The 27,463-nt window shown below is 46.0% G+C and overlaps 2 protein-coding genes across 2 annotated transcripts in view; both read right to left on the reverse strand.

Moving 5' to 3' along the window:
• Window positions 1-827: 827 nt before the first annotated feature.
• On the reverse strand, window positions 828-5,018 carry LOC133131245 (uncharacterized). Its single transcript, XM_061246507.1, has 5 exons — window positions 4,624-5,018; window positions 3,879-4,244; window positions 2,972-3,010; window positions 2,519-2,557; window positions 828-1,981 (listed from the first exon to the last, which is right to left on the reverse strand). The coding sequence occupies exons 1-5, from the start codon at window positions 4,667-4,669 to the stop codon at window positions 1,797-1,799; spliced, it is 675 nt and encodes a 224-aa protein (XP_061102491.1). The 5' UTR covers window positions 4,670-5,018; the 3' UTR covers window positions 828-1,796.
• An 806-nt stretch (window positions 5,019-5,824) lies between these two features.
• hydin (HYDIN axonemal central pair apparatus protein) overlaps window positions 5,825-27,463 on the reverse strand; it is a 161,187-nt gene continuing 139,548 nt past the window's right edge. Inside the window, exons 68-86 of the mRNA XM_061246932.1 lie at window positions 26,101-26,195; window positions 24,857-25,088; window positions 23,499-23,720; window positions 22,982-23,108; window positions 22,106-22,271; window positions 20,941-21,088; window positions 20,025-20,232; window positions 19,633-19,854; window positions 18,413-18,582; window positions 17,690-17,888; window positions 12,846-13,004; window positions 12,120-12,400; window positions 11,588-11,807; window positions 10,903-11,115; window positions 10,455-10,618; window positions 9,664-9,814; window positions 8,614-8,844; window positions 7,415-7,639; window positions 5,825-6,949 (exon numbers count right to left, since the gene is read on the reverse strand). Of these exons, the coding sequence (XP_061102916.1) occupies window positions 6,431-6,949; window positions 7,415-7,639; window positions 8,614-8,844; window positions 9,664-9,814; window positions 10,455-10,618; window positions 10,903-11,115; window positions 11,588-11,807; window positions 12,120-12,400; window positions 12,846-13,004; window positions 17,690-17,888; window positions 18,413-18,582; window positions 19,633-19,854; window positions 20,025-20,232; window positions 20,941-21,088; window positions 22,106-22,271; window positions 22,982-23,108; window positions 23,499-23,720; window positions 24,857-25,088; window positions 26,101-26,195 (3,952 nt within the window). The 3' untranslated portion in view covers window positions 5,825-6,430. The remainder of the gene's footprint in view (window positions 6,950-7,414; window positions 7,640-8,613; window positions 8,845-9,663; window positions 9,815-10,454; window positions 10,619-10,902; window positions 11,116-11,587; window positions 11,808-12,119; window positions 12,401-12,845; window positions 13,005-17,689; window positions 17,889-18,412; window positions 18,583-19,632; window positions 19,855-20,024; window positions 20,233-20,940; window positions 21,089-22,105; window positions 22,272-22,981; window positions 23,109-23,498; window positions 23,721-24,856; window positions 25,089-26,100; window positions 26,196-27,463) is intronic.

The raw sequence follows: 27,463 nt of genomic DNA on the forward strand, positions 1-27,463 counted from the left end.
TATAACAGCTTGTAAAGCTTCCTGTAACCAGCTAAAAGTCTTTCAATTCTCGCTTTTGGAATTTTTCCAACATTTTTGGCAGTACACCTCTAGCTCAGAAATATTCTTCGGCCTTCTTGCATGTACAGCATGTTCGAGATCTCTCCACAGATTTTCAATAATATAAAGTCTGGGGACTGTGGGGGCCATTCCAAAACTTTCACCCATCTTTCCTGGAGGTACTTCATGGTTGGTATGCTTTGAATCATTTGTCTTGCTGGAATACTCAAGCCTCTCTTCAACTTCAATGTCTGAACTGACCTTTGAACATTCTTCCTTCCACTCGCACAGTATTTCCTGTGCCCTCAGCTGCCACATGCCCCCAAAGCATAATGGATCCACTTCCATGCTTCACAGTTGGCAAGGTGTTCTTTTCTACAAAGGCTTCACCCTTTTTTCTCCAAACATACCTTCTTTGGTGATGGCCAAGAAGTTTTCTTTTGCATACTTGAGATGCTTAATTTTGTGTTGAGGTTGTTCTTTCTGGCAACTCTGCCAGGTAGGTCTTCGTTGTCTAAAGTATGTTGTATTGTTGTCATGTGAACAGCTAGACTTGTGTCTGCTACTCTTTTTCCAGCTCTTTTGAGCATTTCTCACCAGGTCTCGGGCCATTCTATCTGAAATCTTTCAGATCTTCCAGACCTTACCTTGACTTCAACTGTTCCATTTATCTTCCATGTTCTAATAATGTTTCTGACAGTAGAAATAGGTAGTTTGAAACATTGAGCCTTTAACAGGTTGTAAAATAATGTGTTACCGAGAATAACACAATACAGAAGTGAGACAACTTCGAAAAATAATTAATATATTTTTTGTTGCTTCAACAAATAAAATGACAACAAAATCTTTGCCAGAATTGCCAGTACTTCTCATTGCCAATATATACTACATAATACAGTATAAGTGAAAGTGATTTTTACATACACACCCTCTTAAGTAACTCGAGTCATATATATTTTGATGAGTTTTATCCAAGATATATGTACAGCGCATAGTAAATTAATTGCATGTCATAAAAACTATGCAGGTACAATATGAGATGCAACACCATATTTTTATTCACGCTGGGAACTACTGCGTTAAGCAATAACCTAAGTGAAGTGGGGCTATTTCACAAAACAGGATTACACTGAATAACTGCACTAGACAAGACCCGGAACAACTCTTTTTTCAGCAGTCCAATTTCCAGATTTTGGGAAGGTCCCGGGTTTTACAGTTATCCAGCTAACTTGGTAATCCTGCTTCGTGAAATACACCCCTGGTGTTAGAACTGTAACAGTCAGTAGGTTGGAGTCTGAAATGCAGCGGTCAGTAGGTCAGTGTCTGTAATGCAGCGGTCAGTAGGTCCGTGTCTGTACTTTAACGGTCAGTAGGTCGGTGTCTGTACTGTAACGGTCAGTAGGCCGGTGTCTGTACTGTAACGGTCAGTAGGTAGGAGTCTGTACTGTAATGGTCAGTAGGTCGGAGTCTGTACTGTAACGGTCAGTAGGTCGGTGTCTGTACTGTAACGGTCAGTAGGTCGGAGTCTGTACTGTAAAGGTCAGTAGGTTGGTGTCTGTACTGAAACGGTCACTAGATCGGTGTCTGAACTGTAACAGTCAGTAGATTGGTGTCTGTACTGAAACAGTCAGTAGATTGGTGTCTACTGAAATGGTCAGTAGGTCATGTCTGTACTGAAAAGGTCAGTAGGTCGATATCTGTATTGAAACGGTCAGTAGACTCTAACAGACAGTAGGTGGGTGTTTGTACTGAAACGATCAGTAGGTTGTATATGTGTGCCTGCGTTTGGGAGCTCTGGGGGCCATTTTGGGGTTGGCTGCTCCTCTGCTCCTCAGATGAACGGTGAAAACGGCACAGATCAGCCCGAGTTGTCCGAGGCCTAGCAGGGCGGCGTAAACGGTGTAAAAGGAGAGGGACCTGAAGAACGGAATCACACCTACAGCTGCAGGAGAGAGTGGGGTGGGAACACGTTTTTTTATGTTTTACCAACATCACATTTGCATCTCATGCCATTTTCAGACTGCATTTACTGTAATAACAAAACAAATCCCTATACAATATATATTTTTTTTAAATCACACAGCATTGTAGTGTGTGTGTGCATGCTATGATTTCTCTCTCTCTGTGCTCTCTGTATATGGTAATTGAATATGAGATACTGTACAGTAGCCTGTAGTATAGTAGGAATTTATTTTGGCTCCATATAGTCCATCACATTGGCTTTGAAATGAATAAATGAACCCGTGGAATATGAGTTTAAAGTGCAGACTGCCACCTATAGGGTATTGAGGGTATTGAGGGTATTCACATCCATATTGGGTAATGCGTGTAGGAATCCAATCTGCTGGAGTGCAGCCAAAAAGAACAGAAATGTCCAAATACCTATGGACCCCCTCCCCCCATACATACACACAAACATAAACTCATAAATGAATATGAAAAATTGCGTTACTGTAATTGCATATTAGGGAATTATTACCATGGTCCTTTTCCTGTGGTTCAGCTTCATGACCAGTGTCTACAAAACAGATAGATGTTTTCAATTAAGTGTGACCAGGTGAGAGCAGATTGGAATGTGGTACATTATGGAACTCGAACGTGTGGCATATCGTGGACATTGGCACAGCTAGCGGGGTGGTTCGCAAAGTACTGTTACATCCCCTAGCTGTGCCAATATCCACGATATACCACACGTTCAAGTTCCATAACGCTATTATACAGCGGTTACCACATTTATCTTTAAAAAAAGAAAAAAAAGAAAGGCAAGACACCTGCTCTAGGGTCTTTCAGCGCACTTGTCCCTGGTTATGGGTATGCACAGAAATGTCCAAATACCTATGGACCCCCTCCCCCCATACATACACACAAACATAAACTCATAAATGAATATGAAGAATTGCGTTACTGTAATTGCATATTAGGGAATTATTACCATGGTCCTTTTCCTGTGGTTCAGCTTCATGACCAGTGTCTACAAAACAGATAGATGTTTTCAATTAAGTTTTAATTCATTTCAATTTTATTTTTAATCAAACAATTCATACATGGTCAAAGTGCAGATTCTCAGCTTTTCTTACAGGGTATTTTTGTATGTATTGGTTTCACCAATGCAGGGTAGGCTACTGCAGATATACTTTATCATGAGCTGCAGATTAGCCATCCCACAAGCCCTTGCATGGCTTTATATACACTCTATATAATATCGCTGGCAAATTTGTCATGAATTGCAATGTAACATTTTCAATTGTTAAACATTACTCATTCTTAAACACTAATCATTAACTCATTATGATCTAATAAAATAATAATAATAATAATAATAATAATAATTAGTCATAATTTGTTATTTAGCTGACGCTTTTATCCAAAGCCACTCACAGTTGATTAGACAATCCAATGTGGGGTTTAAGGGCCTTATTTGAGGGCCCAACAGCTGTGCGGATCTTATCGTGACTACACTGGGGCTTGAACCATCGACCACCAGTCCTTGTCATTTACCTCAGACACTTGGCTACAGGATGCCCATCCATATACATTCAATTCAGCATGACCAGACACATAAGAGTAATTCACCTTGTTAGGATGACTGTGCCATTAAAATGACAAATAAACATCTTGGTCCCTGGTGCTGCTGTTGCACCAGTAGCCTTGCACCCCCGGGAGAGACTGAGTGTAAATATTTATTGTTACATTACATGTATGTTGCCATGGTGTTAATACCACACACCGGAGCAGTACAGCACAGTGCATCCTGTGGCTAACAACACTGCGCTCGTCTCTTGCTGGAAGCGACTCAGTCATTGCAGCCTTGTGTAAGAATGACGAGAGCCGTTACTCACCGTTATATCCCTTATCAAAAACTCGATAGAGTCTGGTGCCTTTCCCAAACTTCTGCATTCCCAGTATTGTCCCAAAGCAGTAGTACAACGCCAGGTCCGCGTCGGTGACATTCGTAATCTGCAGCTGGTTCGTTTTATCTTCTGTATTTGCCACAGCGGTGAATTTCTCGCTGAGCGGGTTTCTGCTGACGACCTCTCCTCCGTGATTGTTCGGACCAGATATCAAAACTACAGTTGGCACTTGATCTGTGAACTGTCGCACCCATGTTGTCTCTCTGTTGTATGAAATGCTACATCCCAGAAGGACGGTGTCTCCAAGACGGACTTTAGTCCATTCTGCCGAATCTGAAAACACGAAGGCCAAACCTGGGGGAAAACAACAATAATCATGAAGACAATACTACTGCTATTACTACTATCATGAAATTAGAAATATTATACATATGCTCTGTATTTTAACTTGCCTTAAACAAGCAATGTTACAAGTGAAAAAAAGTTTTTTTTTATATTCAGTATTATGGAATTTGGTTTGAATTTCACACAATATTTTTTGCATTTGCCTGTAGCTTTGCAGGTGAACTTTTAAAAGGCTAACTTGTTAGTAGTAGAAGTACCAACAGTACTATCCATAACTACTCAAAAGTCTTTTTTTGTTCTCAAAAACATATCTCAAAAGCAGTCATACTTTGCAATACATATGTATCGATATCTACTTTCATAAGCTTATGGAAAAACAGTCACTTACCAAATACTGCAAAGATACAAAATGGTCTCATTTTTTTTGCATGCATTTTGCCAGAAAGTGACTGGACCTCCGCGCTAAAATATACTGTCGTATTCTGTGAAGTGTTGTCAAAATGGAGTTCCACGGAACTGGCCCACCTGTTTAACTCACATTGGGGGGAAGACCACAAAAGCCAAACCCACTTCTGTTTAAGAACGAAAGAGACAGCCAAAGTTGCTAAAAAGGTTGTGGGTGGTCTTACCCACTTGGACAGCCGTTTCCACGGTAAACAACAATCAGGGTTACATCACAGCTCTCATTTTCAACCTTTTCTGCCAATCAATTAATTTAGATATACATTAACCATTGTCTTTTCATTAGAAATCTCACTATATGTCCTTTTAGTCAGTTTAGTCAGTGGTTCTCAGTCTCAGTCCACTTTCATTTCCTCTGAGGTAGCTCACGCCCCACCACATACCTTCCTCCTGCACACACTCAGTGCTGATAAACATTAAGATACCACGACACAGCACTACATGGTTAACCAAGTCTGTACTTTGCTGAAAATGTTTTTTTCCTACTAAAACCACTGTGGCTAGGTATCTGACTGCCATCCAAGGCACTACATGTGCCGTGATCCTGTGGCTGTACCTCCTCTGCTTCATCTAAGAGAGACATGGAAATAATAACTCAAAGTTAAGTGATTTCTGTGAAAGTCAGCAGCTGGGTTTGGCTGAAGTCACCACAAACTGCCCTTCGGGGAGTTCTGATTATTCAGAGCAGTGGGGCCACAGACCTTCAGAGGAAATGAAACCAGAGAAAACAAAACCTATGCACTTTCCTTCCCCAGTAAAGACACAACACCTAGCGTTTTCAAGGGAGCCGTGGGGGACGCCTTCAGGTCCGACGGCCCTCATCAGGGTGTGGCGATATTTGGTTTTGCAGGCAGAACACATTAACTTGCACATTAAAATGTGCGGGAAAATTTTGAACTGATTTTGAAATTGCACACTGGTCTTTAGCTAGATGTGTTTGCTAGGCGCTCTCAGAAAAAAGCAACACTTATAGGGCCCAAGAATGGCAGCGACAATATCACTCGTTTTGCGATGCAAGTTGCCGACAGATCAGGTGACCTCTACAACCAGACTTCTAGTACCATTGTTTTGTGATTCAAACTTCCCACTTACAATGACCACTTGAATAAAATGGCAATCCTGACAACTTCATTTTAAGAATTTATTCAGCTATCTGAAAATAAATTACAATTTAAACTTACTGAAACAGTTTTGACTGTACTATAAATAGTCATCACCATAAATAGTCATGAATGTCAACTAGGAAAACAAAAATGTAGACAATAAACTACACATAATTTTTACACACAGGAAATGATGAATCTAATTACACTGACTTTTAAAATGCAATCACAATATAAAATAAATGAAAAGGAGATTTGTTTTAACACAGAATAATTTACAAATAATTTAAAAAATCAATAATCCCCAATATAAATGTATGCCTAAATGGACTTGTGGGGAACCCCCCCCCCACCTGATTATTTCACCTTCTTGGTTTAGATAATTATCTCATTAGTAATATCAGCTGGTATGGGCCACGGTTGAAGCAATACCTGCAGACACTGCGACCCACAGGATGTGTCCTAGACTAAATTCAAGGTTAAAGGGATGTTCTCTATACAAAACTCTATTTAATCCAGGACAAAGCTTAATCTGTATGCATGAAACTGGCCTAAAAGTTCCTTTTTTGTGTGCGAACCATCTCATTATTACTATATTTTTTTCATTTGAGCACATTCCGGGGGGGGGCTCTAGGTCTTGTCCCGCTGGCTGGTTTCGGGGCTGAGGCCCTTCAGGTAGTACACCCAGGAGATGGTCTGACCGTGGCCCTCGCTTCGGGGGCTGGAGATGGTCAGCCTCCCACTGCAGGGGCCCCGGGGCCCTGACGGGGACCCCGCCGGGGGGCCCTCGAAGGACACCAGCACGTTGTGGGTCTTTTTGGGACGGATGACGTCGGCGCCCTTGACGGCGAAGGCTGGGTTGTCCACCTGGAAGGAGAAGGCGGTGGGCTGGGGGAAGACGTTCTTGAAGGGGATGGTGAGGCTGGAACCGGCCCGGACGGAGAAGGGGCCCTGGGGCTTGGGGGGGCAGCAGGAGCCCTGCAGGGGGATCTGGTACTCGCCCCCCGAGCTGGAGGAGAGGGTGAGGAGGGCGCGGCTCTCGCCTAGCTGCCAGGGTTCGAAGGTCACCTCCAGGCTGATCTCGGCCCCGCCCTGGAGGCCGGCGGGCGCGGAGACGGTCCTCTCCGTGGTGAAGTCAGGGCTGTCCGTCTGGCACACAGACACGCCCCTTACATTAACAACAGCTCTGTAGGGCAGGGCATGCTAATGCTAATGCCTGAGCTCATAGACTAACATAGCATACCTACTGACATAGCCTATATTTACCATATTATCTAGATGTTCATAGCTGTAGACAACTGATACTCTACGTGAATTGTACCTTCTCCAACCTGTGTGACCTTTGGCATGCATGTCGCTTTGGATAAAGGTGAATGCCAAATGAATGTAATGTAATGCATGCGCTTCAAGTGTGTAAGTCTGTAAATCCTGTGTCTGTGTTTAAGGTTTTATTCATGCCTATTTTAATATCTAATGATGAGCCAGGTTGTTGTAATGCTCAGACTTTCAAAATGTACTCGGTCTTGAGTAGTGTATGAGTAGTGTATGAGTTGTGTTAGAGTTGTGTTTGTGTATGAGCTGTGTTTGAGTAGTTTTGAGTAGCAGCGGCCGTACCTTGCAGCTGTACTCGGTCTTGGTGCGGGAGTAGTTGGTGACCTTGGCGCAGACGGAGTGGGCGCTGCCCAGCGAGGTGCGGAAGTGGAGGGGCTGCTCGGGGGGTGCAGGCGTGGCTCGGAGCAGCAGGTCGTAGTGGAAGTAGCCCAACTCTGCACTGTGCAGGCTGAGCCGGGCCGAGGAGTCGCCCTCCCGCAGCGGCTGGTACTCAAACATCAGAGTGCCCTGAGCACAGCAGTGAGGTGGCAAATGGTGAATGTATTTATATAGCGCTTTTTCCACCAACTACGGCTACCCAAAAACACTTCACAGATAACCCTTTGAAGAGCAGATCATTTGGAATGTTTTTTTCAAAGTTCTAAGCCAGTGTTCTAGAACTCCATGCCCTCAGCTCCCAGCAGTGATTGTTACATCACCATTAGAATGTTCAGTCACAGCAATTCTAATCACATGCTTGAGATATTATATCATATTTGAGAGGGTTAATACTTCTCATTCACACAAACTCACACACCAATGGCAATGGCAGACAGACAGACAGACTCATGGTAGAGAGCACTAATACAGACAGACAGACAGACAGACTCACGGTAGAGAGAGCTGGCACAGGAAGACAGACAGACAGACAGACTCACGGTAGAGAGAGCTGGCACAGGAAGACAGACAGACAGACAGACTCACGGTAGAGAGAGCTGGCACAGACAGACAGACAGACAGACAGACTCACGGTAGAGAGAGCTGGCACAGACAGACAGACAGACAGACTCACGGTAGAGAGAGCTGGCACAGACAGACAGACAGACAGACAGACAGACAGACTCACGGCAGAGAGAGCTGGCACAGACAGACAGACAGACAGACAGACTCACGGCAGAGAGAGCTGGCACAGACAGACAGACAGACAGACAGACTCACGGCAGAGAGAGCTGGCACAGACAGACAGACAGACAGACAGACTCACGGCAGAGAGAGCTGGCACAGACAGACAGACAGACAGACAGACTCACGGTAGAGAGAGCTGGCACAGACAGACAGACAGACAGACTCACGGTAGAGAGAGCTGGCACAGACAGACAGACAGACAGACAGACAGACAGACTCACGGCAGAGAGAGCTGGCACAGACAGACAGACAGACAGACAGACTCACGGCAGAGAGAGCTGGCACAGACAGACAGACAGACAGACAGACAGACTCACGGTAGAGAGAGCTGGCACAGGCAGCTGTGGGGGCAGGCTGATGTCCGTGCAGCGGCACTCTGTGGTGAAGCAGACGGTGGAGCTCAGCGGGTTCTCCACCGTGAGCGAGGCCGTGGCCGTCTGCCGAACCGCCGTCGCCATGTCAACCGAGCGCACCACGCCCGCGGCCGTCGCCCGGAACGTCACTTGGTAGAACAGGTACTCCTGCGTGGCCTCGTTCCGGAACGTCACCTGGGCAGAACAGAGACGACCCAGAGTTAACCATAAACCTTATACCTTTTCAACCAGTGACTGCTACACTATTGTTTTCAGCCCCTATTAAACCCCTCCTAACCAACCAAAGCCAGAACACCCCTGCGATGTGGATGGAGCTAATTCACATTGGGCTAGGGACTGAAAGGATTAACAAATTAAATGAAAACCCGCAGCCTTCTGAAACAGGAACCCTCATCTCACCACAGAGAAAGGAAAAAGCACTATGGCTTTCCTTCACAGCTGAAACCCCTGAGAAGTAGCAGGCAATGATTATAAGGACATATTTACGAATCACTCATGTCTGAGAGATGATTTACCATTTTTGTTCCTTTCGAGTAGTAAACAAGACTACTTCCCTTGTCCCCAGAGCGCTACCGTTTCCAGTCCTAGAGTTGCCGTTCTTTTATCTGATTTCCGCAAAATATAAGGTCTGTGGTTAACTTAAGCTTAAGAGAGTGTCACCATTTGTTCTGCGAGATACGTTACATTCGTTAATGTCGGAAACGTTGCTATAAGTTGCTGTGGTGTATTGAAACTACAACGGTAATGTTGTCCGCAGGCAGGCTGGTATAAAACTTGAGTGGTGGCCAAAGAAATATGATTGTTGTTCTAGTTTCAATGTAGTAACTGGTTAGCAACTTGCAGTTTTATGAATAGATGTAATTGAACTGGTAGAACAAAATTCTCTTAAACGATCTTAGCATAAATTAACCACATACCTAACATTCAGCAGAAATCTAAATCCCTATGGGGAAAAAAGCATGGGAAATCTTCTCATGGAACACATGTGCCCACCTTGGCGCTGAACAGGCCCTCTCTGAAGGAGAAGAAGGCCAGCTTGTAGTCCCTCCTGGTGAGGGCCGGCACATCCAGGTAGTCCAGCCCCTTCAGAGTGACCGTAGGGTCTGCCCGCTCTGGCTTTACCATGTCCACCACAACCCGGAACCTGGAGAGGGAGGGGGGGGGGGGGGGGGAGGGAGAGGGAGAGGGAGAGGGGGGGGGAGTGAGAGGGAGAGAGAGAGAGAGGGGGGGGGGAAGGGAGAGAGTCAGTAGTTAGCAGTAGCTGTTTTATTATCAGTGAGCAGTTGAAGATTAGCAGTAGCTGTTTTATTAGCAGTGAGCAGTTGACGATTAGCAGTAGCTGTTTTATTAGCAGTGAGCAGTTGACGATTAGCAGTAGCTGTTTTATTATCAGTGAGCAGTTGACGATTAGCAGTAGCTGTTTTATTAGCAGTGAGCAGTTGACGATTAGCATTAACTGTTTTATTAGCAGTGAGCAGTTGAAGATTAGCATTACCTGTTTTATTAGCAGTGAGCAGTTGAAAATTAGCATTAACTGTTTTATTAGCAGTGAGCAGTTGACGATTAGCAGTAGCTGTTTTATTATCAGTGAGCAGTTGACGATTACCAGTAGCTGTTTTATTAGCAGTGAGCAGTTGACGATTAGCAGTAGCTGTTTTATTAGCAATGAGCAGTTGACGATTAGCAGTAGCTGTTTTATTAGCAGTGAGCAGTTGACGATTAACAGTAGCTGTTTTATTAGCAGTGAGCAGTTGACAATGTGATTTAACGCCGTAGGGCTGTACCTCTGGGCCTTGTTCAGCCAGTTCTGGACAGGCAGCAGCTCTGTATAGGGGGTCTTGCAGGGCATCTCGTGGGCGATGGTGCCTGCAGGTTTTGGGGGCTCAGAGGTGCCCAGCAGAGTGTATAGCATGCCCATCCCATCTGGGAATGCGAAGAACACTGAGCCCTGTGTGCGGGGGAGGGGAGGGGGTACCGTGAGAATCTTCATACTGACCCAAGCAGGTGATCGCAGAGCCAAACAGTCCGGTGAGGTCTACAGCAGGGAGACTGTACAAATAAATGCACTAACATACACACCAACGCGTTAATTCAACTCTAACCCCACATTGCTCCAGGGGGATTGTCCCGTTTAGTCTAATCAACTGTAAGTGGCTTTAAATAAAAGCGTCAGCTAAGTAACGGTAAAGTAATGTCCTTATTTTCTGAAGGCTGGGAGGCATGGGGGCTGACCTGGTGCTTCTTGCCATCGGAGGTCATGACCAGGGGCCGGTAGGTGATCTCGTAGGCATAGCTCTGCTGCTGGGGCTCCATGACCACGGACGACGGGCCACTCCAGTGCTCGCCCTCGATCACCGGGGAGACGCTCCAGCGCTGCCCGCTGCGGTTGGACAGGGACAGGGCCTGAGTGTGCTGGGAGCGCACCGCACACGCAAACGTCACCACCTGCAGGGGGCAGCAGAGAGAGAGAGCGAAGGTCAGTTAGAATGAGAACGATTTTAGTGTGCACTATGTGAGAGTTAATGTAATGCACACTACCACTGTATTAGTATGTAGTGTACACTGTAGAAAGTGATGAATGTACTGTCTTGTACAATGCCGTCAGAGGGAATGTAGTGCATACTACTGAGAGTTAATGTAGTGTACACTGCCACTGTATGTATGTAGTGACCACTGCTAGTGAATGTGTTATGAAGGCTATGAGAGTGAATGTTACAAACGCTATGAGAGTGAATGTTATAAACACTATGAGAGTGATTGTTATAAACACTATGAGAGTGAATGTGTTATAAATGCTATGAGAGTGAATGTGTTATAAATGCTATGAGAGTGAATGTTATAAACGCTATGAGACTGAATGTTATAAACACTATGAGAGTGAATGTACAGTGTTATAATGGCTTAGTGAGGACAGCACCTCCTTGGTAACGGGAGAGGAGACGCAGGACCCTGCCAGGGTGAGTTTTAGGGGCGGTCCTTGCTCCAGGGTGCAGGGCAGGCCATCACAGCGGAGGTCCTGGCTCAGCTCCATGGGGGAGAAGGTCACGTCAAACGGCACCTCCATCCCGGGACAGATATACCCTTCTGTGGGACAGATGGAGAAGTGCGGGGAGAACCTCTTCATATCCCACTTAAACCTGAGAGAGAGGGAGGGAGGGAGAGAGAGAGAGAGAGAAAGAGAGAGGGAGGGAGGGAGAGAGAGGAGGGAGAGAGAGATAGGGAGAGAGAGAAAGAGGGAGGGAGAGAAAGAGAGGGAAGGGGAGGGGTAGGAAAAGGAAAAAGAGGGAGGGAGAAAGAGGGAGCAGGAAGAGAAAGAGAAGGAGGGAGGGAGAGAAAGAGAGGGAAGGGGGGGGCAGAGAACCAGAGAGAGAAAGAGTGAATGCCATGATTTAATAACTTGAACTTCATGACATTGTGGGGATAAATTTGTGTATAGCCTGCTACAGTACCGGGATCCAACGTCCCCCGTGTTGGACATGATGATGCGCCTGGTTGCCTGGCAGCGCTGAGCAACAGCTCCAAAGGGCAGGTAGTCCTGGTCCAGGATGATCTCCAGGCCCTGGCAGCAGCCCTTCAGCACCAGCAGGGGGCGCACTGTGCCCCGGCACTCCAGCTGCAGCTCCTCCCGAAACGAGGGCATGCGCTGCCTGGGGCAGAAGTGCAGCTCCACCGAACAGCGCCCCCCGCAGCCTCGGAGGGTCACTTCACCCGCCGGGGTGACTGACAGCACCTGGGATGCAGGGACACGCCCACAATTACCGCTCAGGCAGTGACACCAGCATGCAGGCCTCATGACATCAGAAATGGGAGGAGCTATTGCATACTCACTAATGTGAACCAATCATTTTTCTGATTGTTGTTCTTCTGTGGTGACTAAGTATTCTCATTGGCTCAAATAAGCCAGAAATTAATATGGAACTGTAGTTAATTAACGGCTCTGTTATGGTTTGAACATTTTAAACAGTTTTAAGCTACAATCAGTTCAGCTATTTTGCCATCTGTTCATTTCTGCCACTGTGTCTCCTGCATGAAGCACCAAACAAATACAACTGAAAAAACTACAAATATAAACCAGTACTGTTGACGAAATCACACACACACACATACACTCAAACAGACACCCAGGTGTGTTAGTGTAGGAGGGGGCAGGGAGCTGGGGGATAGAGTGGGGGTACCTTTGACTCCACCAGGGCTTCTAACGCAGGGCTGCAGATGAGGGAGAAGCTCAGGGCCACGGGGCTGGAGTTAACCAATGGGATCACTCTCTTGGTCTTCTGGCCCACCTGTGTGACCCCGAGATTCACCGTCTTGTGCCTGGAGTCATCCACAGCGATCTGACAGGGGAGGGGCGGGGGTCACCTTATTCATGTATTCAGGATCTGCACTCTTCTTGGGTAGGACAGATAACTTGCATGCAGTGCCTTCAGCTTGATTTATACATGTGGTATGACCTTTGTGACAAGTGTCGTATGACGGAAATGAAAGTGTCGCAAGACGCATTGCATGAATACTTCGGGAAGGTCTGTGATAACGGTTTTCGAAACATCTGTCCTATTTCCTGTTTTACTGCGACTACTTTGTGACAGTGTCTCAGTGAAAAAATGCAGCACCAATAAAACTGAACGGAATTGAAATTAATTGAATACCAATGTGAATGCAGTTCTGTATTTATTTATTGGGTTTTTAAAATGATAATACAATGCAGTGTCATAAAATAGGACAACGGCTGGTAAGATCGTCTGGCTTATACATAGGTACACGTGACTGATCGGAAAAGGCGAGCAGTGCTGGGCGGAATGGGCTGTTCTCTTCATTGTGTTATGCTATATTATGTCACCTCAGAACAGATATAGACAGGAAGTAAGCAGAGGCTCAGGCAGGAAGTGGTCAGACTGCTGCTGTGAGGCTCGACTGAGCACAACTAGGCCACGGCCTGCTCTCTCTCCCCTCTCTCTCTCTCTCTCTTTCTCTCCCTCTGCCCTCTCTTTCTCTCTCCCTCTGCCCTCTCTCTTTCTCTCTCGCTTTCTCCCTCCCTCTGCCCTCTCTCTCTCTTGCTCTCTCGCTCTCTCTCTCTCACTCTCCCTCTGCCCTCTCTCTCTTTCTCTCTCTCACTCTCTCTCCCTCCCTCTGCCCTCTCTCTCTCCCTCCCTCTGCCCTCTCTCTGCCCTCTCTCTCTCTTGCTCTCGCTCTCTCTCTCCCTCTCTCTCCCTCTCGCTCTCTCTCTCCCTCTACCCTATATCTCTCTCTCTCCCCCTCTGCCCTCTCTCTCTCAACATTGTTGTGAACAGTTTTAACATGAATTTGTGTTTGTGCGTGTGTGTGTGTGTGTGTCACTCGCTCACTGTCCCTCAGGCTGTGGCAACTGAACACATATTTCGCTGCTATTTTGGCAGTCTTTCCATCCCCTAGGACTAATTGGTTAATTTCAGGCAGTTGATCAAATTGAGGAACAGCATTTCTAAATAAGTCAAAATATTTTTTCCTTATATTTTCAAATGTTTTACAGTGAAGAAGAAAGTGCACCTCTGTCTCGACCTCACCTGTCCTGCAGTGAGCACAGAGTCTCTCTACCTCACCTGTCCTGCAGTGAGCACAGAGTCTCTCTACCTCACCTGTCCTGCAGTGAGCACAGAGTCTCTCTACCTCACCTGTCCTGCAGTGACCAGAGTCTCTCTACCTCACCTGTCCTGCAGTGACCAGAGTCTCTCTACCTCACCTGTCCTGCAGTGAGCACAGAGTCTCTCTACCTCACCTGTCCTGCAGTGAGCACAGAGTTTCTCTACCTCACCTGTCCTGCAGTGAGCACAGAGTCTCTCTTCTTTTGGGAGCCAGGTTTTTCTGTGTCTTCCCCTCTCTCTAGCTAGACTAGAGAGAGCATAGACTAGCATATCAGGTGTTCTATTTGCAGATCTATCTGATCACCTCCCTATGTTCCATCTAGCACAGATTACTCCTCCCAAAAACTGCAAACAAGTGGTAGTATTTAGAAACTTCAGTCAGTCCAATATTAAAAGATTCATTTTGTCATTGAATGAAAGTCCATGGCATTCAGTGGAGATGGAGGGAGATGCCCAGAAAGCATATGATATATATTTCCAATTATTTTTCAAACTTTTTGATATTGCATTCCCTTACCAGGAAACAAAAAGGTGTCAAAGAAAACCTACATCATGGCTCACAAAAGGGCTAAAGAAATCCATAAGGAAAAAACACAACCTTTATAAAGCATACCTTACCATCCCATCTCCTTTGAATCTCAAGTTGTATTCCTCTTATAGGAATAAACTTAATCATCTCCTACGAATTGCCAAGCGACATCATTATGAAACTAAACTTACAGAGTCTAGTAACAATATGAAAACAACATGGTCAATTATTATGAATAAGACTCCTTCTAATGCAATATTGTGTCAAGAATTTCAAGATAGACAGGGAAATAAGTCAATAACTGATCCTGTAAAAATTGCTGATGGATTTAATGATTTTTTTGTCAATATTGGACCTCTACTGGCTGATTGTATACCTCTAGCTCTATGTCATTCCCTGACATACAGACACCTAAACAATTCAAGTTCAGTCTGATTGAGATGTCAGAGCTAGAGGACATTGCATCCCAGCTCAAACCTAAGGGAGCTGGTCATGATAGTCTGAGGCCTAGTCTTCTCAAACAATGCTTACCTGTAATAATGAAACCTCTTCATCACATATTGAATTGTTCTCTTTCTACAGGCCGTTGTCCCGATCAACTCAAGTGGGCCAGAGTTATCCCAGTATATAAATCTGATGAGATGTCTAAATTCTCAAATTACAGACCAATATCTATCCTGCCTTGTCTGACCAAAGTACTCGAAAGAATTGTGTACAATAGATGAACAGCTTTTCTTAATGAACACAATCTTTGATACACTCATCAATATGGATTTAGGGAAAAACATTCTACAGCGATGGCTCTGGTACAACTAATTGATCGATTCTCAAGAGCCTTGGATAATAATGAATTTACTATTGACGTTTTTATTGATTTATCTAAAGCGTTCGATACCGTTGATCATGATATTCTGGCAAAGAAGCTGCAACTATATGGTATTGGGGGGACTGAGCTCAAATGGTTCTGTCACTATCTAACAAATCGGAATGGTACTGAATCTAGCTATAAGAACTTAACGTGGTGTACCACAAGGTTCAGTACTTGGTCCGCTGCTTTTCATTATTTATGTTAATGATTTATATTTGGTTGCCAAAAATATGTTTTTTATCATTTTTGCTGATGTTACTAATATGTTCTTGTCTGATAGAAATTATGAAGACCTGATTAGTAAACTAACACTGAGTACATCTCTGGTTCCAAAAAAATAAATTATCACTCAACATCAAAAAAACATCTTATATGCTGGTCATACCAAAGAATAGACAAAAAACAACCCTTAATAAAGAGGTCTACATATCTAATCATTCATTAGACAGAGTGCAGTCCGCCAAGTTTTTAGGAGTCTACATTGACGAAAATCTAAATTGGAAAAAACATATATCATTTATCTGCAACAAAGTTGCCAAGAATATTGGTATCATCAGCCGGATAAGACACGTCTTACCTAGAAAAATTCTTATTTCTCTGTATTACACCTTAGTTTATCCTTTTCTTTCCTATTGTAATGTAGTATGGGCAAGCCCCTACAGATCAAACCTTAAACACCTTTTTACATTACATAAGCGATTTGTTAGAATAGCTACTTTTTCTGAACCACGGGCTAGCTCGAAACCTCTGTTCCAAAAACTTGCAATTATGAATGTTTATGATATAAATGTGTATCAAGTCTGCTTATTTGTTTTCCAGCAATGAATGAATCTCTTGCCTCGTAGTTTCTGTAATATATTCTTTTCCAACAACCAAGTCCACAGTTATGCCACAAGACAGTCTTCTGATCTCCATACTGCTTTCTTTAGAACTACTCTTGGTCAATTTACTTTGCGATATCAGGGTCCTTGTCTTTGGAATCAATTACCCGACTATATTTAAAAAAATGTCTATTTATCATCCTTTAAGAAGAGTCTAAAAAATTACCACATCAGGAATGTAACAGCAACTTTGTAATAATTTGTCTTATCTGTTAAGTTGTTCAGTGCTTCCGGAGTTGTGCGGTGGGCCGTTTTCGGGCTGTGGCGAGGAGTTTGTTGGGGTGGGCCCACATCCTGTTCTGTCAGCGGCGGGATGTGGGGGACTCTTTGCTGCGGCCCGGGGGTGGCCTGACGCATAATTCTGGTGGGACTGGTTGTTTTACTTTATTGTTTTACTTTATTATTGCTTTTATTTTGTATTGTGTATCTTATATGTATTTTTCTTTCTTTCTTTCACTCTTTCACACTTTCTTTCTCTCTCTTTATCTCTTTCTTCATTTTATATTCTGTATAAATATTGTATATTGAGTTATTGTTCTCAATTATAATTATCTTTGATTGCTTTAAATAATAGTTAATTTTGTAGTTCTTTTTTCTATAATTTATATGCAATGGTTTCTGACCATTGTGTCTCTTGGGTGAGGCTCCCATATAAGCCCAGTAGGGTTTCATGTCTCACCTTGCACATTTTAAACTGTGATAATCTCTTTTTTGTTGTCTGTCTTTGCTATTGTGCAAAAAAAAATAAAAATAAGAATAAAAAACTGTGGTCACTGACCCTGTACGTGGTCAGGATCTGTCTCTGCTAGATAGTTGTTTTTGTAATGGTTGATGATTTGATTGACGTTTATATTTTTAACAGCAGTGCTGGTCTGAGGGCAGACTGTGTCACGATTTGTTTTTGTATTAGTCAGTCTCAGTACCAGCTGACTTAGCGGACTCTTTTCGGGGTTCAGTTATTCATACACACGGATATACACATATATACACACATACATATAATTAGACAGAAATCTTTCTAACATACCAATAACAAGCTAATCTAATAATAATAATGTCTCTCTCTCTCTCTCTCTCTCTCTCTCTCTCTCTCTCTCTCTCTCTCTCCCTCCCTCCCTCTCACCTGCATCTCGATCCCCTGGCCCAGGATCTCCACAGCTTGCCTGGCACAGTCGTTGATCTGGAAGATGACCTTCTCCTGGTACCAGGTGGCCTCCCGTGGGTAGAACGTGAACGGTACCTCCACCACGCCACCAGGGGGCAGCACCTCCGACTGGAAGCCCACCTCCAGGAAGGCGGTGCTGGAGAACAGGCACTCCAGGCTGTGGGGGATGGCACACCCTGAACACTAACCGCTTAAAGCTCTCAACCCTGGTCCTGCTAGTGTTCACTGCACTCAGCACTCAATTGGTTTCAATTAAAATATTTGATTATACAGTTGTCTCCAACCAGGCATATTGGTTGAAGATTTTAAGGCAAAAACTAAAATTAGCCCACTCTGTAGATTTACAGGACTTTGGTGAGGATCCCTGGGTTAAAAGTTGAGACATAAACTAAAACTAACCCACACCATCTGCTCAAGCTTGCACTCTCTCTCTCTCTCTCTCTCTCTCTCTCTCTCTCTGGGTCTTAGCCCAGAAATGTCACCCTTTCCGTCATTCTGAGAATCGTTTCCATCAGCAATAGCATCAGACCTGGGTTCAAATAGTATTTATTTTGGATTCAACTACTTTTCTGCATTTGACTATGCTTGCCTGAGTAAATTGGAACAAATGAAATGCTCCCAAAAGTGTAAACCCCGCCTATCTGCACAAAAGCATTTGAATCCAAAACTATTTCAGTGTACCTCACTCCTCTCTCCCCCTTGTTAGTGATGAGCAGGGTCTGGGAGAGGGGCTCCATCCCGGCCTGGTAGATGAAGCTCATCCCAAAGTTGTGTTTGAGGAAGGAGAAGTCCAGACCCGGGGGCACAGCCACCCCCGACAGGGAGCAGGAGAAGACGGGACCGTTCTTTATCTATGAAGATAGAGACGGAGAGAGAAAGAGAGAGAGAGAGAGGGAGGGAGGGAGAGAGAGAGAGGGGGAGGGAGGGAGAGAGAGAGAGAGAGAGGGGGAAGGAGAGGGGAGAGAGATAAATAGACAGAGAGAGAGAGAAAGAAGGAGAGAGATGGAGAGAGACTAAGTAAAGGCATACACACAGGTATACTCAGCTAAGACACAGAGACAGCACATACAGGTATACTCAGGTAAGACACAGAGACAGCACATACAGGTATACACAGGTAAGACACAGAGACAGCACATACAGGTATACACAGGTAAGACACAGAGACAGCACATACAGGTATACTCAGGTAAGACACAGAGACAGCACATACAGGTATACACAGGTAAGACACAGAGACAGCACATACAGGTATACACAGGTAAGACACAGAGACAGCACATACAGGTATACACAGGTAAGACACAGAGACAGCACATACAGGTATACTCAGGTAAGACACAGAGACAGCACATACAGGTATACACAGGTAAGACACAGAGACAGCACATACAGGTATACACAGGTAAGACACAGAGACAGCACATACAGGTATACACAGGTAAGACACAGAGACAGCACATACAGGTATACACAGGTAAGACACAGAGACAGCACATACAGGTATACTCAGGTAAGACACAGAGACAGCACATACAGGTATACACAGGTAAGACACAGAGACAGCACATACAGGTATACACAGGTAAAACACAGAGACAGCACACACCGGTATACACAAGTATGAGACTGACAGCACATACAGGTATACACAGGTAAGACACAGTCAGTGACAGCACATGCAGGTATACACAGGTAAGACACAGTCAGAGACAGCACATACAGGTATACACAGGTAAGACACAGAGACAGCACATACAGGTATACACAGGCAAGACACAGTCAGTGACAGCACATACAGGTATACACAGGTAAGACACATTGACAGCACATACAGGTATACACAGGCAAGACACAGCCAGTGACAGCACATACAGGTATACACAGGTGTGTACACTCACCTTGATGGAGAGGCCAGTGTTCTTCAGCACACACCTCTGCTGGGGGGAGAAGGAGAGGGTGCAGGAGACCTGCTGTCCCACCGCCACGCTGTCCCTCTCCCGCTCCACCAGCAGGTGGCGCTGCAGCTCCGGCAGACCCCACAGCTCGTACTGCACATCCAGGCTGTACTTCCCCGGGTTCGACACCAGGAAGCAGCAAGAGGACCTGTCGCTCAGCTCCACCTGGACAAACGAAGGGCACAGGAATAAAGAAAGACTACAGTCATGGAGTAATAGAGGATGGAGGACATTTTACTCTCTTACTGTCCACTGCAAAATAGCTTTCAACCGAGCCAGTTTGACACTCATAGTTCCTCATAGTTCCACATCACTCCTCTGTCTGTACTGCTCACCTGTCTGAAGTCCACCAGGTGCGCCTCTCCGGGTCGGAGGTCGGTGGCGTTCCCCCCGGGCCCCTGACACCGCACATTGGCGCTCATGCTGTAGCTGTCCGCCTTCACGTTCAGAGTGAGCGGCTGCACCTTCCCCTTCACCCCACACACCAGGTTAAAGGTCACCGCGCCCTCCTGGGCCGGGCTGAAGGACACTACCACGGGGACCCTGAGAAGGAGCGGCAGGTGATATCGCACAGCTGTTCTAATCTCACTAAATTACTCTCAACCCTGCTCTGTAACCATAATCCCCTGCTCTGTACCTGTCTCAGGTGTGTCACACACAGGTGTACCCATAATCCCCTGCTCTGTACCTGTCTCGGGTGTGTCACAGGCAGGTGTACCCATAATCCCCTGCTCTGTACCTGTCTCGGGTGTGTCATAGGCAGGTGTACCCATAATCCCCTGCTCTGTACCTCTGTCTCAGGTGTGTCACACACAGGTGTACCCATAATCCCCTGCTCTGTACCTGTCTCGGGTGTGTCACACACAGGTGTACCCATAATCCCCTGCTCTGTACCTGTCTCGGGTGTGTCACAGGCAGGTGTACCCATAATCCCCTGCTCTGTACCTGTCTCGGGTGTGTCATAGGCAGGTGTACCCATAATCCCCTGCTCTGTACCTGTCTCGGGTGTGTCACACACAGGTGTACCCATAATCCCCTGCTCTGTACCTGTCTTGGGTGTGTCACATACAGGTGTACCCATAATCCCCTGCTCTGTACCTGTCTCGGGTGTGTCACAGGCAGGTGTACCCATAATCCCCTGCTCTGTACCTGTCTCGGGTGTGTCACAGGCAGGTGTACCCATAATCCCCTGCTCTGTACCTGTCTCGGGGGTGTCACAGGCAGGGGTACCCATAAGCCCCTGCTCTGTACCTGTCTCGGGGGGGCACCGTGCCACTCAGGGGCTTCAGGTGCAGGCTGTCGTGGAAGGCCTCGGAATGGCGCGAGTTTTCCTGGAAGGAGAACTCAAAGGGCACATCCTCTCCGTTCACCAGGTACACGGCCTGACACACCTCACGACCTTCAGAGGAGGGAGGGAGACACGCACATACACGCACACACATGCACACACACACACCCATGCACACGCACACACACATGCACACACAATTCATTATAACCCTGAACAAACCTCTGCGAAATGGGCCAGTATTTTCCCAGCACTTTTCAGAAATTGTCAGGAATCAGTGCTAAACAAACGGAATATCAGAATCACTTATTTTATGAAATTACTTTTTTCTTTTTCTTTGTTGAAACTGTCAAGTACTTATTTGTTGGGCATCTGAATCCAGGGTTTATGGTTGGTTGAAAGGAGGACTACTCAAAGTCCTTCAAATTTGGTAATTATGACACACGCAAGCAAATGCACAAAGCGACCAACCATCTCCAACCAGCACACAGAAAAACGGCAGCGACTGGATCTTCTATTATTCCCTACTCATGATCCGTAATCCCGCCGGGGATTTGCCCTTGTCAAACAGGAATGGGCGTAGGCAGCTGTGTGGAATGAACCAGCCTTCCAGCACACACGCCCTTCACTGTGAAATCAGAGTCAGGCACTACTCTGTGAAATCAGAGTCAGGCACTACTCTGTGAAATCAGAGTCAGGCACTACTCTGTGAAATCAGAGTCAGGCACTACTCTGTGAAATCAGAATCAGGCACTACTCTGTGAAATCAGAGTCAGGCACTACTCTGTGAAATCAGAATCAGGCACTACTCTGTGAAATCAGAGTCAGGCACTACTCTGTGAAATCAGAGTCAGGCACTATGATGTGAAATCAGAGTCAGGCACTACTCTGTGAAATCAGAATCAGGCACTACTCTGTGAAATCAGAGTCAGGCACTACTCTGTGAAATCAGAATCAGGCACTACTCTGTGAAATCAGAGTCAGGCACTACTCTGTGAAATCAGAGTCAGGCACTATGATGTGAAATCAGAGTCAGGCACTACTCTGTGAAATCAGAATCAGGCACTACTCTGTGAAATCAGAGCCAGGCGCTCGACTGAGTGGTGGAACAGGAAGTGCTTCTCTCACCCAGCAGCAGGGTGCCCAGGTGCAGGTGGGCGTGCTCCAGGTAGACGGTAGGCTCCCGCGCCGTGCCCGCCAGCAGGAAGGGCACGGACACGCCCTGCTCCGGGACCTGGAAGGTCCAGAACGACTCCACCGTGCCCAGCGCCCGTGCCACGAACTCAAAGCACACCTGCAGGGAGGAAGATTTACAGTGCTGCATTCCTCTCTACACTCACAGCCTGTCGGGAGGAAGACTTGTCCAAACATGTCAGCTTCAAATGTATTATTTCACCACAAGTAGTCAAGTGCACACGCATACAGACACACACACTCACACACACACTCACTCTCTCACACACACACATACACACACACTCTTATTCTCTCTCACACATTCACTCTCTCTCACACAGATACACACACATACACACACACTCTCTCTCACACACACATAAATATACACACTCTCACACACACACATCCTCTTTCACACACATACACACACACTGTTATTCTCTCACACACTCACTCTCTCTCACACAGATACACACACATACACACACACTCTTATTCTCTCTCACACACTCACTCTCTCTCACACAGATACACACACATACACACACTCACTCTCTCTCACACAGATACACACACATACACACACTCACACTCTCTCACACACATGCACACACTCTCTCTCACACACACACATAAACATACACACTCTCACACACACACATCCTCTATCACACACACACACACACACACACTTACACTCACACATGCACACACACACTTGCTCTCACACAAACACATACACACACACATCCTCTGTCACACACACACTCACACACACATCCTCTTACACATGCATACACACACACACACACACACACCCCTCACCTCCACCTTCTTCCCTGGCTGAATGGAGCCTTTGGAGGTGGGGCAGCGGAAGGGGGAGGGGCAGCCGTCCTCACACCTCCATCTGAAGGAGTAGGGCTTTCGGGTGGGGTTCAAAACCCCAAACACCCTGCAGGGGGCGCACGGGGGAGAGGGGAGAGGAGAGGAAAAAAGAGAAGAGTAAAGGCGGTAAGAGGCAAATAGGGAAAAATGGTCAAAGATGTCTCCTCCAATGCACAGCAAAACAAATCCTGTCTTCAGTATTTTAGTCTTATAATGAGACTTTAAATCTTTTTTTGTCCTTTCAGTTAGAAACTATTACCTTGGTTTATGAAGTTACTGTTTGTCTGACAAGTGAAATCTTCTCATCTGATTGGCCAATCTTGAAGACTTTAAGTCTAAATATAAGACTAAAACGCTAGTTGAGACGGACTTATGGTCTGTTTTCTGCAGCGTATCTGCCTGCTGAACACAGAGAGCTGTATCGGGGGTGGCCTGGGGTCCCGGCAGCAGAGCCCACCTGGACGCGGGGGTCCCGATGCCCACGGAGGGTATCTCGATGACCCTGGTGTTGGGGTCGAGCGCGCCCTTCGGGGGGGCCCCGCGGGGGCCCCTCATGTCGGGGGGGCGCCTGCCGCTGCTCAGGTAGTCGGAGTCCTCCAGCAGGAAGTGGCAGTGGGGCAGCAGGCTCCGCCCACTCACCGCCAGGACGGGGTCCTGCTCCTCCTTCAGGTTAGGAACACTGTGGAGACACACACACATGAACACACACACGAACACACACACACACATGAACACACACACATACACATACACACACATACACATACACACACATACACATACACATACACACACACATACACATACACATACACACACATATGCACACACACACATACACATACACACACACACATGAATACACACACACACACGTACACACACATATGCACACACACACATGAATACACACACATACACGTACACACACATATGCACACACACACATGAATACACACACATACACGTACACACACATGAACACACACACATGAATACACTCACACATGCATACACACACAGACACAGACACACACACAGACACACACACATGAATACACACACGTACACACACATACGCACATACACATGAATACACACACATGCACGTACACACACATATGCACACACACACATGCATACACACAGACACAGACACACACAGAGACACACACATGAATACACACATACACGTACACACACATACGCACACACACACGAATACACACAAACACGTACACACACATACGCAAACACACATGAATACACACACATACACGTACACACACATACACACACACACATGAATACACACACACACACACACATACACACACACACACACACACACACACACATGTGCGCGCGTACAGTGGAGAGGGAGACACGGAAGGCACATTGCCTCATTAGAAATGGATGGATTTTGTGGAAACATTTAAACAGCAGGGCGATAGAACTCTATGGCTTGTTTATAGCCATCCAGAAGAGGAGAGAGGACAGTGAGCCTTTATTAAACGGTCTACACCACAGTGGCTTTTTGCAGCATCCCCCTGAGTGACCTCTGAACTCTCAACTACATTTCAGCTCTGTGAAAGGACAGTGTGGTTACTGGGGCAACCTCACATAGACCAGGTTTATGGCTGATAGATACTAATACTACAGGTGTGTTGGTGTAACGAGGGTGTAACTGCAAGTCTCGAACCACCATACAACAAGAGATATGATTGGTCGCTATGGCTGATTGGACCAATCACACGCTTATCTCTTTTTTTTTTAACCAATCCAGTGGGTTTTCCCCCCACGCCCTAAGCTCACCTGCAGACCAGCCGGCCCTCGAACTCGGCCAGCTCCAGGGGGGAGAAGGAGAGGCTGAAGGTCTGGGTGCTGCCGGGGGGGATGACCCCAGCGCTGGGCTCCAGGCTGAAGGGGGGCATGCTGGGGTCCCCCTGGAGCAGGGAGGACAGGCTCTCCAGGGCTCCGGCCGTGGCAGGCCGCATGGCTGTCCTATAGCCCCCCTGCGGGAGATCCGTGCCTGGCTGCGTCTCCTCTACACACACCCCAAACACACAGGCAGAGGACCGCACAGACAGACACACAGACACACAGACAGACGGTCAGATAGTCAGACAAAGAGAAAGTGTGTGTGTGTGTGTGTATGTGCGGGAGCGTGTGTGTATGTGTGTGTGGCAGTGTGTGTGTATGTGTGTGTGCGAGAGCGTGTGTGTGTGTGTGTGTGTGGGAGTGTGTGTATGTATGTGTGTGTGGGAGTGTGTGTGTGTATGCGTGTGTGTGTGTGTGTGTGTGTGTGTGGGAGTGTGTGTATGTATGTGTGTGCGAGAGTGTGTGTGTGTGTGTGTGTGGGAGTGTGTGTATGTATGTGTGTGTGTGTGTATGTGTGTGTGGGAGTGTGTGTGTGTATGTGTGTGTGGGAGTGTGTGTGTGTGTGTGTGTGTGTGTGTGTGGGAGAGCCTGTGTGTGTGTGTGTGTATGGGAGTGTGTGTATGTGTGTATGTATGGGAGTATGTGTAAGTGTTTTACCAGTGTGGGAGTGTGTGTGTGTATGTGTGTGTGGGAGTGTGTGTGTGTGTGTGGGAGTGTGTGTGTATGTGTGTGTGGGAGAGCCTGTGTGTGTGTGTGGGAGTGTGTGTGTGTGTATGGGAGTGTGTGTATGTGTGTGTATGGGAGTGTGTGTGTGCATGTGTGTGCGTGTGTGGGAGTGTGTGTATGTGTGTGTGTGTGTATGTGTTTTACCAGTGTGGGAGTGTGTGTATGTGTGTGTGTGTGTTTGTGTTTTACCAGTGTGGGAGTGTGTGTATGTGTGTGTGTGTGTATGTGTTTTACCAGTGTGGGAGTGTGTGTGTGTGTGTGTGTGTGTGTGTGTGTGTGGGAGTGTGTGTCAGTGTTTTACCAGTGTGGGAGTGTGTGTATGTGTGTGTGTGTGTATGTGTTTTACCAGTGTGGGAGTGTGTGTGTGTGTGTGTGTGTGTGTGTGGGAGTGTGTGTCAGTGTTTTACCAGTGTGGGAGTGTGTGTATGTGTGTGTGTGTGTATGTGTTTTACCAGTGTGGGCGAAGCTGACGCTCTTCCCACAGCGCTCCATCAGAACCTGCCAGGAGAACTCCAGCCCCACCTTCCCCTCATTACACAGGAGGATCCTGGGAGAGAGAGAGAAAATAGGTTGAATAAATAGCTAATAAAGTTCTCACTGAGTGTATAAAAGAAGATCAACATTTCTGTGCTTTTGATGTTGGTACACATCATTTTCCATTTGCATATGGATTTTGTGGATGTTAGTACCAATAATGAAGAGATTATGAAAATGGGGTTTCTTCAGTATTCTGACTAAATCGCAGACATCTGCAAATGGTGCCATTAAGCACCGAGAAACAATAAGAGCTCCCAAAGACATGTCAGTAATTCAGTGCACAGTTAGTGTTTTTCGGAGTTACAGAGCTGACGGTGGCAGCTGCAAGGCAGCGCAAAACAGCCTTTTCCCCCTTTTCATGAGCATCTTGGAAGCACGCCATCTTTTTTCTTGGCATCTATTACTGACAGACTTGTTAAGCCCAAAGTCTTAATTCTGAGTGCGGCCGAACTGCTTCCTCATTTCCATTCCCTGGGTGTTTTGCATCCGTTTGATAAGACTCTCAGGGCTCTCTCGCGGGAGTTCACTTCGGCGGATTTTGCCGGATGTTTGGGCAAAACTCACTTTTACACGATGGTCTGTTCTCTCTCCGCAGCCAGCACTGCTTAATGGCTGATTGTACGTTTACCTGCTTAACACGAGTAGTGGAGGGACACTGACATATATTTAACTCATTGTGTGTTATTGTACTGTTTCTTTAGTCCATCCAATCCAAAGTGTGCAGTATCGCTGACCTTGAAAAGACAACACCTCCTTATTGTATTGGGAGGGTTAGGTGAACAGGGTGTAGTCTCACACACACACACACACACACACACACACACACACACACACAGACACACATACACACACACATATATATACAGTCGTATGAAAAAGTTTGGGCACCCCTGACAATTTCCATTATTTTCATTTATAAATCATTGGGTGTTTGGATCCGCAACTTTAGTTTCATCTATCAAATAACTGATGGACACAGTAATATTTCAGTCGTGAAATGACGTTTATTGGATTAACAGAAAATGTGCAATATGCATCAAAACAAAATTAGACAGGTGCATAAATTTAGGCACCCTTGTCATTTTGTTGATTTCAATACCTGTAACTACTTAACACTGATTAATCGGAACACAAAATTGGTTTGATGAGCTCATTAAGTCTTGAACTTCATAGACAGGTGCATCCAATCATGAGAAAAGGTATTTAAGGTGGCCAATTGCAAGTTGTTCTTCTCTTTGACTCTCAGCAACATGGGGGCCTCAAAACAACTCTCAAATG

Source organism: Conger conger, chromosome 6 (assembly GCF_963514075.1).
Source record: "Conger conger chromosome 6, fConCon1.1, whole genome shotgun sequence".
Taxonomy (NCBI): Eukaryota; Metazoa; Chordata; class Actinopteri; order Anguilliformes; family Congridae; genus Conger; species Conger conger.